Source organism: Palaemon carinicauda, chromosome 3 (assembly GCF_036898095.1).
Source record: "Palaemon carinicauda isolate YSFRI2023 chromosome 3, ASM3689809v2, whole genome shotgun sequence".
NCBI classification, from domain to species: domain Eukaryota; kingdom Metazoa; phylum Arthropoda; class Malacostraca; order Decapoda; family Palaemonidae; genus Palaemon; species Palaemon carinicauda.
This window is the reverse complement of record NC_090727.1, coordinates 147,663,799-147,676,984: the sequence shown is the minus strand read 5'-3', so window position 1 is coordinate 147,676,984 and position 13,186 is coordinate 147,663,799. Positions and strand designations below refer to the sequence as shown.

At 40.4% G+C, this 13,186-nt stretch overlaps 1 protein-coding gene across 8 annotated transcripts in view; it reads left to right on the top strand.

Moving 5' to 3' along the window:
• The window catches only part of Cbs (Cystathionine beta-synthase), a 250,765-nt gene that overhangs the window by 192,757 nt on the left and 44,822 nt on the right, over nucleotides 1-13,186 (top strand). For all 8 annotated transcript variants that reach the window (XM_068370850.1, XM_068370848.1, XM_068370846.1 and 5 more), the window contains exon 8: nucleotides 10,700-10,792. In XM_068370850.1, coding sequence (XP_068226951.1) covers nucleotides 10,700-10,792 — 93 coding nt within the window. The remainder of the gene's footprint in view (nucleotides 1-10,699; nucleotides 10,793-13,186) is intronic.

Genomic DNA, 13,186 nt, shown 5'->3' with positions numbered 1-13,186 from the left:
AGTATGGACTTTCTTTGACTTTTAAATGGCCGACCCTTCCCTTAGACGGAAGTGTGTTTAGGCTTTTAGTAATTATCTTATCACGTTATAAATTAATTATAGATTTTCTTCTATATATTTTATATCTCACCGCCTTTATTAGGCCTCTTCGATTAACTTTCCATTTATAATAAACATAAAAAATAAATTTTAATGTTTTGTTTATATGCGACCTTTCCTGAGAGTAGGCGGTCCTAACTTGGAAACCGAAGTTAAACAACGTTGAGCCCTTTCAATCGTAAATAGCTTTTAAAGAGCTAATGATTTAAAACTTTTTAAATGAATATTTTTAATAAATATTTTATGAAAGATTTTCTTTGAATAGTCTTCGTACTCTTTTCAAAGATGAACTAACGTTTAGTTTATTTATGCTACGCAGTTTGCGCTCTATCGTTACGATAGAGAGAGAGAGTATCACGGTTTCACTTTGCAGAAAGAGTAAATCGATTCTGACGTTTTGTTCATTCTTCTTTCAAAGCTTAAATGTTTTAAATTCTATTTTAAAGGAACTTTTTAATTGAAAAACCTTTCAGTTTTTTCCTTTGGTCAAATAACATGTTTTTTTGACGAAACGTAATTGGGCTCCTCTTTTAGGTGCGAAATCAAGAGAGAGAGAGAGAGAGAGAGAGATAGAGACGGAGGGAGAGAGAGGAGAGAAAACGTTCCGTTCAAGCGGGTAACGTTGTTCTCGAGTTACTCTCGTCCCTAGTCTCTGTACGGGGAGAAAGGATAAAACGTTTTTAGTTTTATTCTCGTCCCTAGGCAATGTACGGTGAGAGATTGAAAACGTAGTTTTGAATGAAGTGTTTATTCTCTTCCCCAACCACTGAATTTTTTTATCTTAAAAGATGTTTACTGTTTTTTTGCTGGTATTAATGTGCTTGCATTATACGACTGATTTCGCATTTACTACCTTTTGATGAGGGTAGAATTGCGTGCTTCAGGTAGAAATCAGTGAAAGTTTCGATTTCAGTGAAATAAGTGCAAAACAGAAAATCGTAGTGATAAAGTGATATTGCGCAAAGTGTTACAGTGTTGCGTCCGAGGGTTCGTCTGTTCGTGCCTGTCGTTCACCTAGTCCGGGACCTCTTGCAAGCTCCCAAGCCCAGGGGAGAAGTAATGTCGTACGACTTATGGGTTCGAGAGGCCTTGATCAGCGAACAGACGTTTCCCTCTATGGTATCGGGTGTATCTTACCAAGATCTCCCCTACCATAAGGCGAGAGAGACAATTTTCTCCTCGTCATCCGAAGGCTTTTCGCATAAGAAACCTGAAACAAGGTTTCGAGGCCCTTAAGCGAAAGTCAGTCCTTTCAGGACAGGTCCAGCGTCCTGGTTGCAGCCATTAGGACAGCTCTGACCCTATGCAGTCATCGGATAACTGCTCGCCGCCTAACAAAAGCGTAACACAGACTCCGAGAGTCTTTTTGTTGGCAAAGTGTTGCGGTCACAGACGTTACCCTCGTCTCTTACCGCAACCATTTCCGTTGATCCTAAATGGGTTGTACGGCAAGACATGCAGAATAAGCTTGCCTCCCTTATGGAAGACTATTCTGCCGATTAGTCCGTTGAGCCTAGCCGTTTATCTCATCGAGATCCTGGCTTTCAGCCAACCTAACGTTCCTTTGTGCGTCCTGTTGACGTTGGCGTAGCTAAGTCACGTCAGTCAGGTTGTTTAGAACCACACTCGATGCAGTCTCGTGTGGATTTTCAGCCACATTTGGACGTTAGGCCACTTGCTGATGCTCCTGTTGACGTTCAGGACGTTCGCTAACAATCGGAGTTGACTTGTTTTGACGCCTCCGCATTCTAGAGTTGTTTTGACTGCTCAGTCTAGGCGGTCAAAGCAGTCTCGAGTGGACGCTGTGCGTCCTCACGCACCTGTTGTTGTTGACAGTTCACAGACTGTCAAGCAGTTACATGACGTTGCGTCCTGGTCTCTCGCACCTGTTGTTGTTGACAGTTCACAGACTGTCAAGCAGTTACATGACGTTGCGTCCTGGTCCGCTACTAATGCACCAGTGCGTGTGGACTCTGCTTGTAAAGCATTGCCACCACGGTAGGTCTCTCCTTTGCTTGAGACTCGGCTATTATCGGACAAGGTTCCTTTAGATGAGGAAGTTGCTGTTCCCCCTCCTACTGATATTCCCTTGAGGACTCTGTCAGACGGAGAGGAGCCTAAAGCTGCTTAGCCCTCTATGGACTTTAAATAAATCATGCTGATTTTTAAGGATCTTTGTCCGGATCTTTTTGTAACTGCTGCTCCTCGTTCGCCTAAACGTCAGAGCTTACACTAGGCCTAGCTACTTCGAAGCCGTTGTTTTATAAGCTAGTGCTCTCTCGCTCTCCTAGAGAGCTTTACGTTTGCTAGGCGACTGGTTTATCACCAGGAGGAGTTTGGGGGATACAGCCTTTGCTTTCCCTTCTTTTAAACTGGCTTATAGAGCGAGAGTCTGATATGACACGAGAGAAGTTCTCGGCTTGGGAGTTCCTGCCTCTGCCCAGATAGACTTCTCAAATCTCGTAGACTCTCCCTGGCGCCTGGCCAGGAGACGCTCCAAGATTTTACAGGTCAACTTCACAGCTGTTTTCGAGCCTTTGAAGTTTTGCTGTACAATTATGTTATGCATAAACAAGGCTTTCAGGGATGGCTCCAATGATCTGACAGCCACGTTCTCTGCAGGGACAAGTCCCTCAGGGATGGCTCCATGATTTGGCAGCCATGTTCACTGCAGGAGTACGTAAGAGGCAAGTGCGCTCAATGTGTTCATTGTCAAGACAAACTTCACGATGAAGTCTACCAGGCTGTCTTGACAGCATTTATGGAAGGCGACTGGATGGTCTCTCTCGACCTTCAGGAGGCATACTTCCACATTCCTATACACCCGGATTCCCAACCGTTTCTGAGGTTTGTTTACAGGAATGTGGGGTACCAGTTTCGAGCTATCGGAGATCAGAGCCTCCCTGTACTTGGACGACGGGCTTCTCAGAGCCTCTTCCAGTCATCGCTGTCTGAAGGATCTTAATTGGACTCTAGATCTGGCCAAGGAATTGGGACTCCTAGTCAATTTGGAAAAGTCACAGCTGGTCCCATCCCAAACTATTCTGTATTTAGGGATGGAGATTCACAGTCAAGTTTTTCGGGCTTTTCCGTCGGCCCCCAGAATAGATCAAGCCCTGCTCTCCATCCAGAAGATGCTGAAGAAAGAACGCTGCTCAGTCAGGCTGTGGATGAGTCTGGTAGGGACGCTGTCATCCCTGGAGCAATTTGTCTCGCTAGGAAGGCTACACCTCCGTCCTCTTCAATTCCATCTGGCTTTTCACTGGAAAAAGGACAAGACGCTAGAGGCGGTCTCGATCCCGATTTCCGAAAAGATAAAGTCTTGTCTGACTTGGTGGAAGGACAATATCAGCCTACGAGAGGGTCTTCCCCTGGCAGTTCAGATACCCAACCACGTTCTCTTCTCGGACGCATCGGACTTGGGCTGGGGCGCGACGCTGGACGGTCGGGAATGCTCAGGTCTGTGGAACTCGAGTCAGAGGAGCATGCATATCAACAGCAAGGAGCTTTTGGTGGTTCATCTGGCCTTGATAAGCTTCGAGAATCTCCTTCGAGGCAAGGTGGTGGAGGTAAACTCGGACAACACCACGGCCTTGGCGTACATTTACAAACAGGGAGGTACCCACTCACTGACTTTGTACGAAGTCGCAAGGGACCTGCTCATCTGGTCAAAAGATCGAGGCATCTCCCTAGTAACAAGGTTCATCCAGGGCGACTTGAACGTCCTAGCAGATTGTCTCAGTCGGAAAGGTCAAGTAATTCCAATCGAATGGACCCTCCACAAGGATGTGTGCAAGAGACTTTGGGCGACTTGGGGTCAACCCACCATAGATCTCTTTGCAACCTCGCTGACCAAGAGGCTTCCAATCTATTGCTCTCCAGTCCCGGACCCAGCAGCAATACATATAGATGCCTTCCTCCTAGATTGGTCACATCTGGATCTTTACGCATTCCCACCATTCAAGATTGTCAACAAGGTACTGCAGAAGTTCGCCTCTCACGAAGGGACAAGGTTGACGTTAGTTGCTCCCCTCTGGCCCGCGAGAGAATGGTTCACCGAGGTACTTCGATGGTTAGTAGACGTTCCCAGAAGTCTTCCTCTAAGAGTAGACCTTCTACGTCAGCCACACGTAAAGAAGGTACACCAAAGCCTCCACGCTCTTCGTCTGACTGCCTTCAGACTATCGAAAGACTCTCGAGAGCTAGAGGCTTTTCGAAGGAGGCAGCCAGTGCGATTGCTAGAGCAAGGAGAGCTTCTACCATTAGAGTCTACCAATTGAAGTGGGAAGTCTTCCGAGACTGGTGCAAGTCAGTTTCTGTATCCTCGACCAGTACCTCTGTAGCCCAAATAGCTGTTTTTCTCTTATACCTGAGAAAAGGACGATCCCTTTCAGCTCCCACTATCAAGGGCTACAGAAGCATGTTGGCATCGGTCTTCCGGCATAGAGGCTTAGATCTTTCCAACAATAAAGATCTGCAAGACCTCCTTAAGTCTTTCGAGACCACTAAGGAGCGTCGTTTGGCTACTCCTGGGTGGAATTTAGACGTAGTCCTAAGATTCCTCATGTCAGACAGGTTTGAGCCTTTACAGTCAGCCTCCCTGAAAGATCTCACTCTTAAGACTCTTTTCCTGGTATGCTTAGCCTCAGCTAAAAGAGTCAGTGAGATTCATGCCTTCAGCAAGAACATCGGATTTTCGTCAGAAAAAGCCACTTGTTCTCTGCAACTTGGTTTTCTAGCCAAAAATGAGCTAACTTCTCGTCCTTGGCCTAAATCTTTCGATATTCCCAGCTTATCGGAGATCGTAGGCAATGAACTAGAAAGAGTCTTATGCCCTGTTAGAGCTCTTAAGTTCTACTTAGCTCGTACTAAACCTTTACGAGGCCTGTCTGAAGCGTTATGGTGTTCGGTTAAGAAACCATCCTTGCCTATGTCAAAGAATGCTTTGTCATATTTTATCAGATTGTTAATACGAGAAGCTCATTCACACTTGAGTGAGGAAGACCGATCTTTGCTTAAGGTTAAGACGCACGAGGTTAGAGCTGTAGCAACTTCCGTGGCCTTTAAGCAAAATAGATCTCTGCAAAGTATCATGGACGCAACCTATTGGAGAAGCAAGTCAGTGTTCGCGTCATGTTACTTAAAAGATGTCCAGTCTCTTTACGAGAACTGCTACACACTGGGACCATTCGTAGCAGCGAGTGCAGTAGTGGGTGAGGGCTCAACCACTACAATTCCCTAATTCCATATCCTTTTAATCTGTCTCTTGAAATGTTTTAATGTTTTTATGGGTTGTCCGGAAGGCTAAGAAGCCTTTCGCATCCTGGTTGATTTGGCGGGTGGTCAAAGTCATTTCTTGAGAGCGCCCAGATTAGGGATTTGATGAGGTCCTGTTGTATGGGTTGCAGCCCTTGATACTTCAGCTCCTGGGGGTCTGTCAGCATCCTAAGAGGATCGCGGGGCTCCGTAAGGAAGACGTACTTACAAGGCAGAGTAATCGTCTAAGTCGACTTCCTTACCAGGTACCTATTTATTTTGGTTTTGTTATATTGATAACTGTCAAAATGAAATAAAAAACTCTTAGCTTATACGATGTAAACATATTTAACTGGTCTCTACCCACCACCCTGGGTGTGAATCAGCTATTATATATTCACCGGCTAAGTTAAATATTTAAAAATGATATTTTAATCATAAAATAAATTTTTGAATATACTTACCCGGTGAATATATAAATTAAACGACCCTCCCTTCCTCCCCAATAGAGACGCAGTGGGATGAGAAGAAATTGAGTCTTTGTTTACATCGAGAGAGTGGTATCTGGCCGACAGTTGGCGCTGGTGGGCACACCCGCAACCTGTATAGCGATCGCTGGCGAGTTTTTACTGTTTTTTGTCTGTCGAGCAACAGAGTTGCAGCTATTATATATTCACCGGGTAAGTATATTCAAAAATTTATTTTATAATTAAAATATCATTTTGGTAAGATAATCAAATAAGTTACCCGAGACAAGTTTTAATACTTCATATTGATTTATGTCATCTCTAGATGCTCACTAAGACAACTTATGTTCACAGTTCCCGTCATTTAAGTAGGTCCTCAGGTTAGGGTTCTCTTGAGTTTAGATGATTTGCCATTATGAATGTGTTGTCACAAGGTACTTGAAAAAATCCTTGTAACTCGATTTCGAGTTATGAAGTTTGGTTTGTTGATATATCGAACTATTGCCGATGTAGTGATCAACTAATGCCGTTGAGTAGTGCATTAGATGTCAATTTAGCATTAGTTTGCCATTTTTGTATATGATATGGATTTGGGATTTCAGTGCTTCTCCTTTTTGGATAGTTTTGTACCTTTTTTTTTATTGTATTTCAAGTCTAGAAAATGTAAGGTAGACTTCTAATGGCAGTTTACAGGCCAACCACAGGAATAAAGGTAAATAGTTGTTATATGCGTTACTTATTGTCTACTTGTACAGTACTGTACTGTATAAGTGTATGGTAGGTACACTTAAGTACTGTATAGGGTACAGGTATTTGTATGTATAAGGTACAGTAACTTAGGGATGTTGAGGGATAATGTCTCTTTTTTAGGTATTTTATACACTTACAGTATGTATGTATGTTTGTGCACATAGTATGTTATGTATATAAATCCAACTTACAACAAAAATTGATTCCTGTTGTAACCTAGGGACCTGTATAGACAGATCCATAGATTTTTATCGTGAGTGCAAGACAAGTTACTCAATCAGATCCTGTTAGAATGGAGACATTCTCCCTTTTGAAACAATCTGTAGAACAATCAATGTTCTAACCTTGTTTATGAATAGTTAAATTTCTTTGACATTAGTGAGTGTAAACAAAAGAAAATCTTTGAATAGAGGAATTAAAGAAGAATTTACTCAAAATTATCTCCTTTGAAGAGTTTTTAGAAGGAGAAATTTAGTCTTGATCTTAAGTTTGATTAGTTTGGATGTGAATAATTCAACAAGGTAATTATGAATTATCCTGGGAAAAATACTAACGTGGCATTAATTTGACCTAGATATTGATTTTGTTACCACAATGAATTCTGGTCAGATATTTCATCTTATTTTGAACAGAAGTAATGTAGCATGTTAGAAAGATGGAATTAAGTTTTTGTTGGATAACTAAAGTTATTTTATAATTAGATTGGCGGCAATTTGTTCAAAGAATTCATCTGCAATCTAGTTTCACCAGTCCCAGTACCAGGTCTTATGTCCCAAATCTCATATCACTCACAAGTACTGTATCAGACATGATTAGTAATTTACTTGATAGGTTATTTGATATACTTATTTTGTTGCCTATTTAAAATTGGTCAGATTTTCAGTGGCATGTCAAAAGGCCGATAAGTTTTTGATTCAGGCTAATATTTTAGGCCTAATCTCCCCTGTATGAAACCCTAGTCTAACTGCTCAAGTGGTAGCTAGTGGTTTTAGTGAACCATCAGTAATGGTTCTGATGGTTCACCGCTCTTAAATTCAAAATCCTCTCGTAATGCCTCAGATTCTTAATATACTTTAGATCCTTCTTGTGCGAAACCCTCATATTCCTGCAATTCTAGCCATTCTTCTAGATATCTTGAAGACCAAGAGGGTAGCCTGGGTTCTTATATCTCTGCTCTTGCTGAAGCAAGTCCTTCTAACCATTTGCTTCTCCCTTATGTGCCGAGATGGTTGTCTGGATTTTTTTTATCTCACCTGTCATTGAAATAAACTTCCTTAGAATAATTTTTGATGTGTGGTTGGCATGGCAAATCATGTGATTCCTTCAGGTAAAATGTTTTCATCTTGAATGAATCTATTGAAGATTTGCTAAATCTCTTTGATTTCATCATGTTTGGATGGCTGTTTGCTTAAAGAGTCTATTAATCAAACATGTAAAGTGTTAAGTGAATCTTTAAAATCGTGGTGAATTCTTTAAAATATTTTGATTTACATAGTACTAAAAGATATTTATGATTAGATTGAAGGTTTAAACTTCAAATAAGGATTTATCAATTTATCAGTTACCCACTGTACTTTAGTTTTGCTAGTTACCTAATTAAGGTTAGGTATAGATTATTAGTTCTAGATATTTATTATCCCTTGATAATGTGAAAATAGTATTTTTGATTACTGTAATATGGAATAGATTTTGCTTCACACTGCATGGACTCTGAACGTATTGTGTTGTCAGGTATTGTTGATTAAACAATGAAATAAATGTTTATTCAGTACTAACAACACATAAATAAGTTTAGGTTCAAATAATTAGTTTTAGATATTTATTTTCACTTAATAATATGAAATTAGTAATACGGTTAACAGGAAATGCATTTCAGTTTCACATTGCATGGTCTCTGAACATCTAATGTACACAGGTGATTTAATTTTCAGTCAGGTTTGTTTTCAGTGGTTTAAGATGTCTTTGTTTTTGTTAGCAATCACTGTATTGTTGTACATTAGAATTGTTTGTGGGTGTTCATGATCCACATTATCTTTGTGGTTCATGGTGGGGACAATTTTTTTTTACTTTGTGAATCTTGTGAGGAGTTCGTAGGCCTCACTGTTCCCCACTAGAAGTGTGTTTCATGATCAACTTTAAGTTCAGACTTTGAAAGAAAGCTTACTTTTTGTTCAGGTTAAGTCCAGGGAAGGCTAAGCTTAGAAGCCAGCAGTGTCTACCAGTCTTTCCATTTTCCACCTACAATGGATTCATTTTGTAATGATGGGAGGTCAGTAGGATTCCACTCTAGAAGGCTTTATGCCAAAATGCCAGTAGGACAAGTAGACCTTATAGGTCTGTGATGGCTTTCTCAACTTCAATTGATAGGGAAAGTTTTTCCCTTTCTTAGATGACTTGAAGAAGACTCCTACGAATTCAGTTGGTATATTCCTTGTTAAAGGAGGCCTGTTATTTACCTCTGGCCTCCAGCCATCCCTTGTTCAGTTACAAGAATTAATTTTTATAATATATTGAAATTTTGGTTTCAGTTATAAGAAATGATCTATCTAGACTACAGAGGTTTAGACTGTACCTCAGAAACTAGTCTTATCAAGTACTGTATCAAGCAATTATTTTTTCACTAGATGTTAAACTCTATGTACCACATATACTTTTGGGGGAGGAAAGAATGATAACAAGGCCGATATATTGAGAGTAAAAGTTCTTAATTGTTTAATTAATCTAGATTTTCAAATGCCATCTACACTGAAATGACATTTTTTTCATAGCTAAAGGTTCAGTCACACAGCAAGTTAGATTCAATTCAGTAGAAGAACTTATAAGTTTAGATTCACAAATTGTAATTCAGCTACTTTTCCTTGTGTGGAAATTTTTTTGAAGGGAGTTATGATAATGACTCGGAGGTTTACATAGCCAGCTTTTCAATGCTTTATCTAAAGGAAACATATTTTTATTACACATTTACTGGGCATTAAGGGTTATCATAACTATGAGAGATATAGTGTAAGTAATTTACTGCTAATTTATTTGCTTAAGCTTAGTTTAAGTTATATTTTTATTTTTCTTAATGACAAAGTTTAAAGTTCAATTTAATATACAGTACTGTATAAAACTAGTTGTAAATGATGGATAATGAGTATAGATTTATAATCCATCTGGGAAATGCTATTATTATGAGTTTACCTGTGGTTAGGATTGGTTATCTTTAAAACTAATCTCATGTGGCAGTTAAATTTATTAGTCTAGATTGTTATTTCCCCATCTCTTTCCTTTACTATCCAACCTCCATCAGTGTGTGAATTAGCAATATGAACATCAGAGGAGTTTTGAAAAAATAAATGGAGTTTTAGTGATTACTATTATTTTTATACTCACTTGATGTACATACACATTTCCTTCCTCCTCCCCAGTTATTAGTGATGTCAAAAACTTTATGATTAGAGTTTTGACTTTGAGAACTGAAAAGTAGGAAGTAAAAGGTCATATCGTCAATTAGTTAGTTGCCATCAACTCCAGATTATGTGATGGTTTCCCGAGGAGGAGGCATTTTTATAATGGGAGAGAATGGGAAATGTTTATTTTGGGGGTAGACGTAGACACAGATTTGAATAGAAGGAATATGAACATCAGGCGAGTATAAAATGGATAAACTTCTATTATCAAAATTCTGTTTATTAAGGGACATTTTCATTATAGGAAGATATACAAGCTTATTACAGTAGAATGTCTACCATTTCTTAGCTCAAATTATTTTCTAATCATAAGTAAAGATATTTGGTTATATAGAATTGGAAGGAAATTATGCTTTTCAGGTTGGCATTTTGAAGACCAACACAAATAAAGGAATTTTAAACAAATTCATGATATGAAGTTTTATTTTTATTTATGTAGATTTGTTTCCCCCCCCCCCTTAGAGATAACAGTCCCTTTTCAAAGCTTAAAACTACTGTATAGTTCTTTTTGGAATACTAAGGACTTCATTACGATTTTCATTTTGAGAGCATAGTATACTATACTGTATGTTTAATATAATGAATGAACTCTATAGGTTACTGAAGCATCTTTAGAAAAATGGTGGTGCTTACTCCCTATACTCCTCAGAAATTACTATAATTCTTAAATTACAGATCGAGAGTTGGTTGATAAATGGATAAAGAGCAATGACAAAGACTCATTGATAATGGCTCGTAGACTTATCAAGGAAGAAGGACTCCTATGCGGTAAGTATCATTCTCTAGTGAAATATTGAACATGGTATGAAGATTAATGTAATCTCTAAAATTTGCATTTTATGTGTTATAGTATGACATCCAACATATGTATGAGTATTGCATGGGATTATGTTAGCAAAGGAAAGGAGCCATAACCACCAGTGGTATGGTATTCTTTGTACTGTGGGTATCTAATTATAATAAAGGTCATTTGTAGATTGTCCTCTGCCTCCAGTTTTGATATCTTTCCGTGTTATTAGATCTTCCCGTCTGACTCTTAATCTTTTTTAATTTCTACCTTCTCTAATTCTTGCCTTTCATCCAAGAACAAATTCTTTAGTCTTCTTAAAATATAGAAATTTAACCAATGGGCTCATTTTCACAATGAAAAATTGAGCACTGTCTCACGTGGTAGATATTATTGTGATTAAGGTTTTACTATACATTATTTCACATTGAATGTTTTGGTTGTTATTCTATAAAGATTAACCAAAGAATATACTAATAGATTAGGTTTAGATATGGCTGTGAAGTAATAAATAGCTTAGTTGTTATTTTTACAGTTCCTAGTCTTCTTGGTATATTTGTAGTGTATTTATTGTTTTCACTGAGTCAATTGTTAAATGTCTTTTCTCATCTCTTTGATGTATTTACATTGCTGAAAAAGGAAAACTTCCTCATCTTTTGCAAGCCCCAATGAGGAATTTGCCTTTGACCAATCTACCTTATAAATCTTTTTCAATATTTAACTTAGCCGGTGATTATAATAGCTGCAACTCTGTTGCTCGACAGAAAACTCTAAGGTAAAATTCGCCAGCGATCGCTACACAGGTTGCGGGTGTGCCCAACAGCGCCATCTGTCGTCCAGATACCCAGTACTCAATGTAAACAAAGAACTCAATTTTCTCTCTGTCGTGCTCCCGACAAGACGTGCTTATTCGCTGTTGCTAAACTGGATTTGTTTTCACAACTAATTGGTGAAGTACACTATTCTAGTTTTGAGCTTTCGCTGTGCAGGCTTTCTCTTCGCAATTCCTTGAACTCTTTTTGATTACGGATTCTTTGTTGATGACTTTTTGATAGTTTTTGAATTCCCCTTTGACCTATTCAAAATGGCTGACCCTTCACAAGTCCCAAAATTTAGGAAGTGTAATGCTAGGGACTGTTCAAGGCGTCTTCCGAAGGCCTCTATCGACCCTCACACTGTTTGTTCCAATTGTCGGGATAAAACCTGTCAATTGGAAGATCGATGTGAGGAGTGCGTTGGGCTTTCAGAATTCGATTTTATCGAATTCCAAAAATATACACGTAGGCTAGAGAGAGATAGAGTTAGGAGAAGTTCCTCTCGTTCTATTGACATTTCCTCTCCTCATGCCCCACAACCTATTCCTTCCCCTGTAGTGGTTGCTCCTAATCCCCCTTCTGGCACTCAGGAACCTTCGATGGCTGATATGATGCGTGCCATCCAAGCTCTGGGTGAGAGAGTTGAGTCCCTGGCTAGTGACCGTAATCAGCTCATGACGGATGTGAAGGAGCTGAAGTGTAAAAGTGCAGTGGGAAGTGTTAAAGTGAGTGATAGTGTTGTGGATAGTGTTGCGCTTGAGGGTTCGTCTGTTCGTGCCTGTCGTCCTCCTAGTCCGGGACCTCTTGCAAGCTCCCAAGTCCAGGGGAGAAGCAATGTCGTACGACAAATGGGTTCGAGAGGCTTTAATCAGCGAACAGACGTTCCCTCCGTGGTATCGGGCGTATCTACCCAAGATCGCCCCTGCCTAACAAAGACGAGAGAGCCCATTTATTCCTCGTCTTCGGAAGGGGTTTCTCGCAAGAAACCATGGACCAAGGTCTCACGACCGTTAAAGCGCAAGTTGGTCTCTTCCGCGCAAGTCCAACGGCCCAGCTGTAGCCACTGGGTCAGTTTGGACTCGCTGCAGTCATCCGATGACTGCTCACCTCCTAAGAGAGGCAAAGCGGTACCGCTTCAGACAGTTACACCGTCTGTCGCCGCACCTGCTCCTGTAGACCCTAAGTGGTCTTTACTGCAAGACATGCAGTCGCAACTAACGTCGCTTATGCAGGACTTTCGTGCGGAGAAGGTTGCTGCCGCACCAGTAGCTAGTGCAGCTCCTTGCCTACAACCACCCACACGATCGGTTGTGCGTCCTGGGGACGCTGAGGTAACCTTCTCACGCACTCCAGTTGAGAGAGTTCCGCCACCCATGCGTTCCAGTGTGATCTGCCAGCCGCATGTTGACGTTCAGCGACGCACGGAGGTATCCGTTGACGTCCGTGAGGTTCAACAACCGTCAGAGTTGTTTTGTTTTGACGCGGTGCGTCAACCTCCGCAACCCAGTGTGGTTGCCACTGCGCACCCACATCAGTCTAGACAGTCTGGAGTAGACGCTG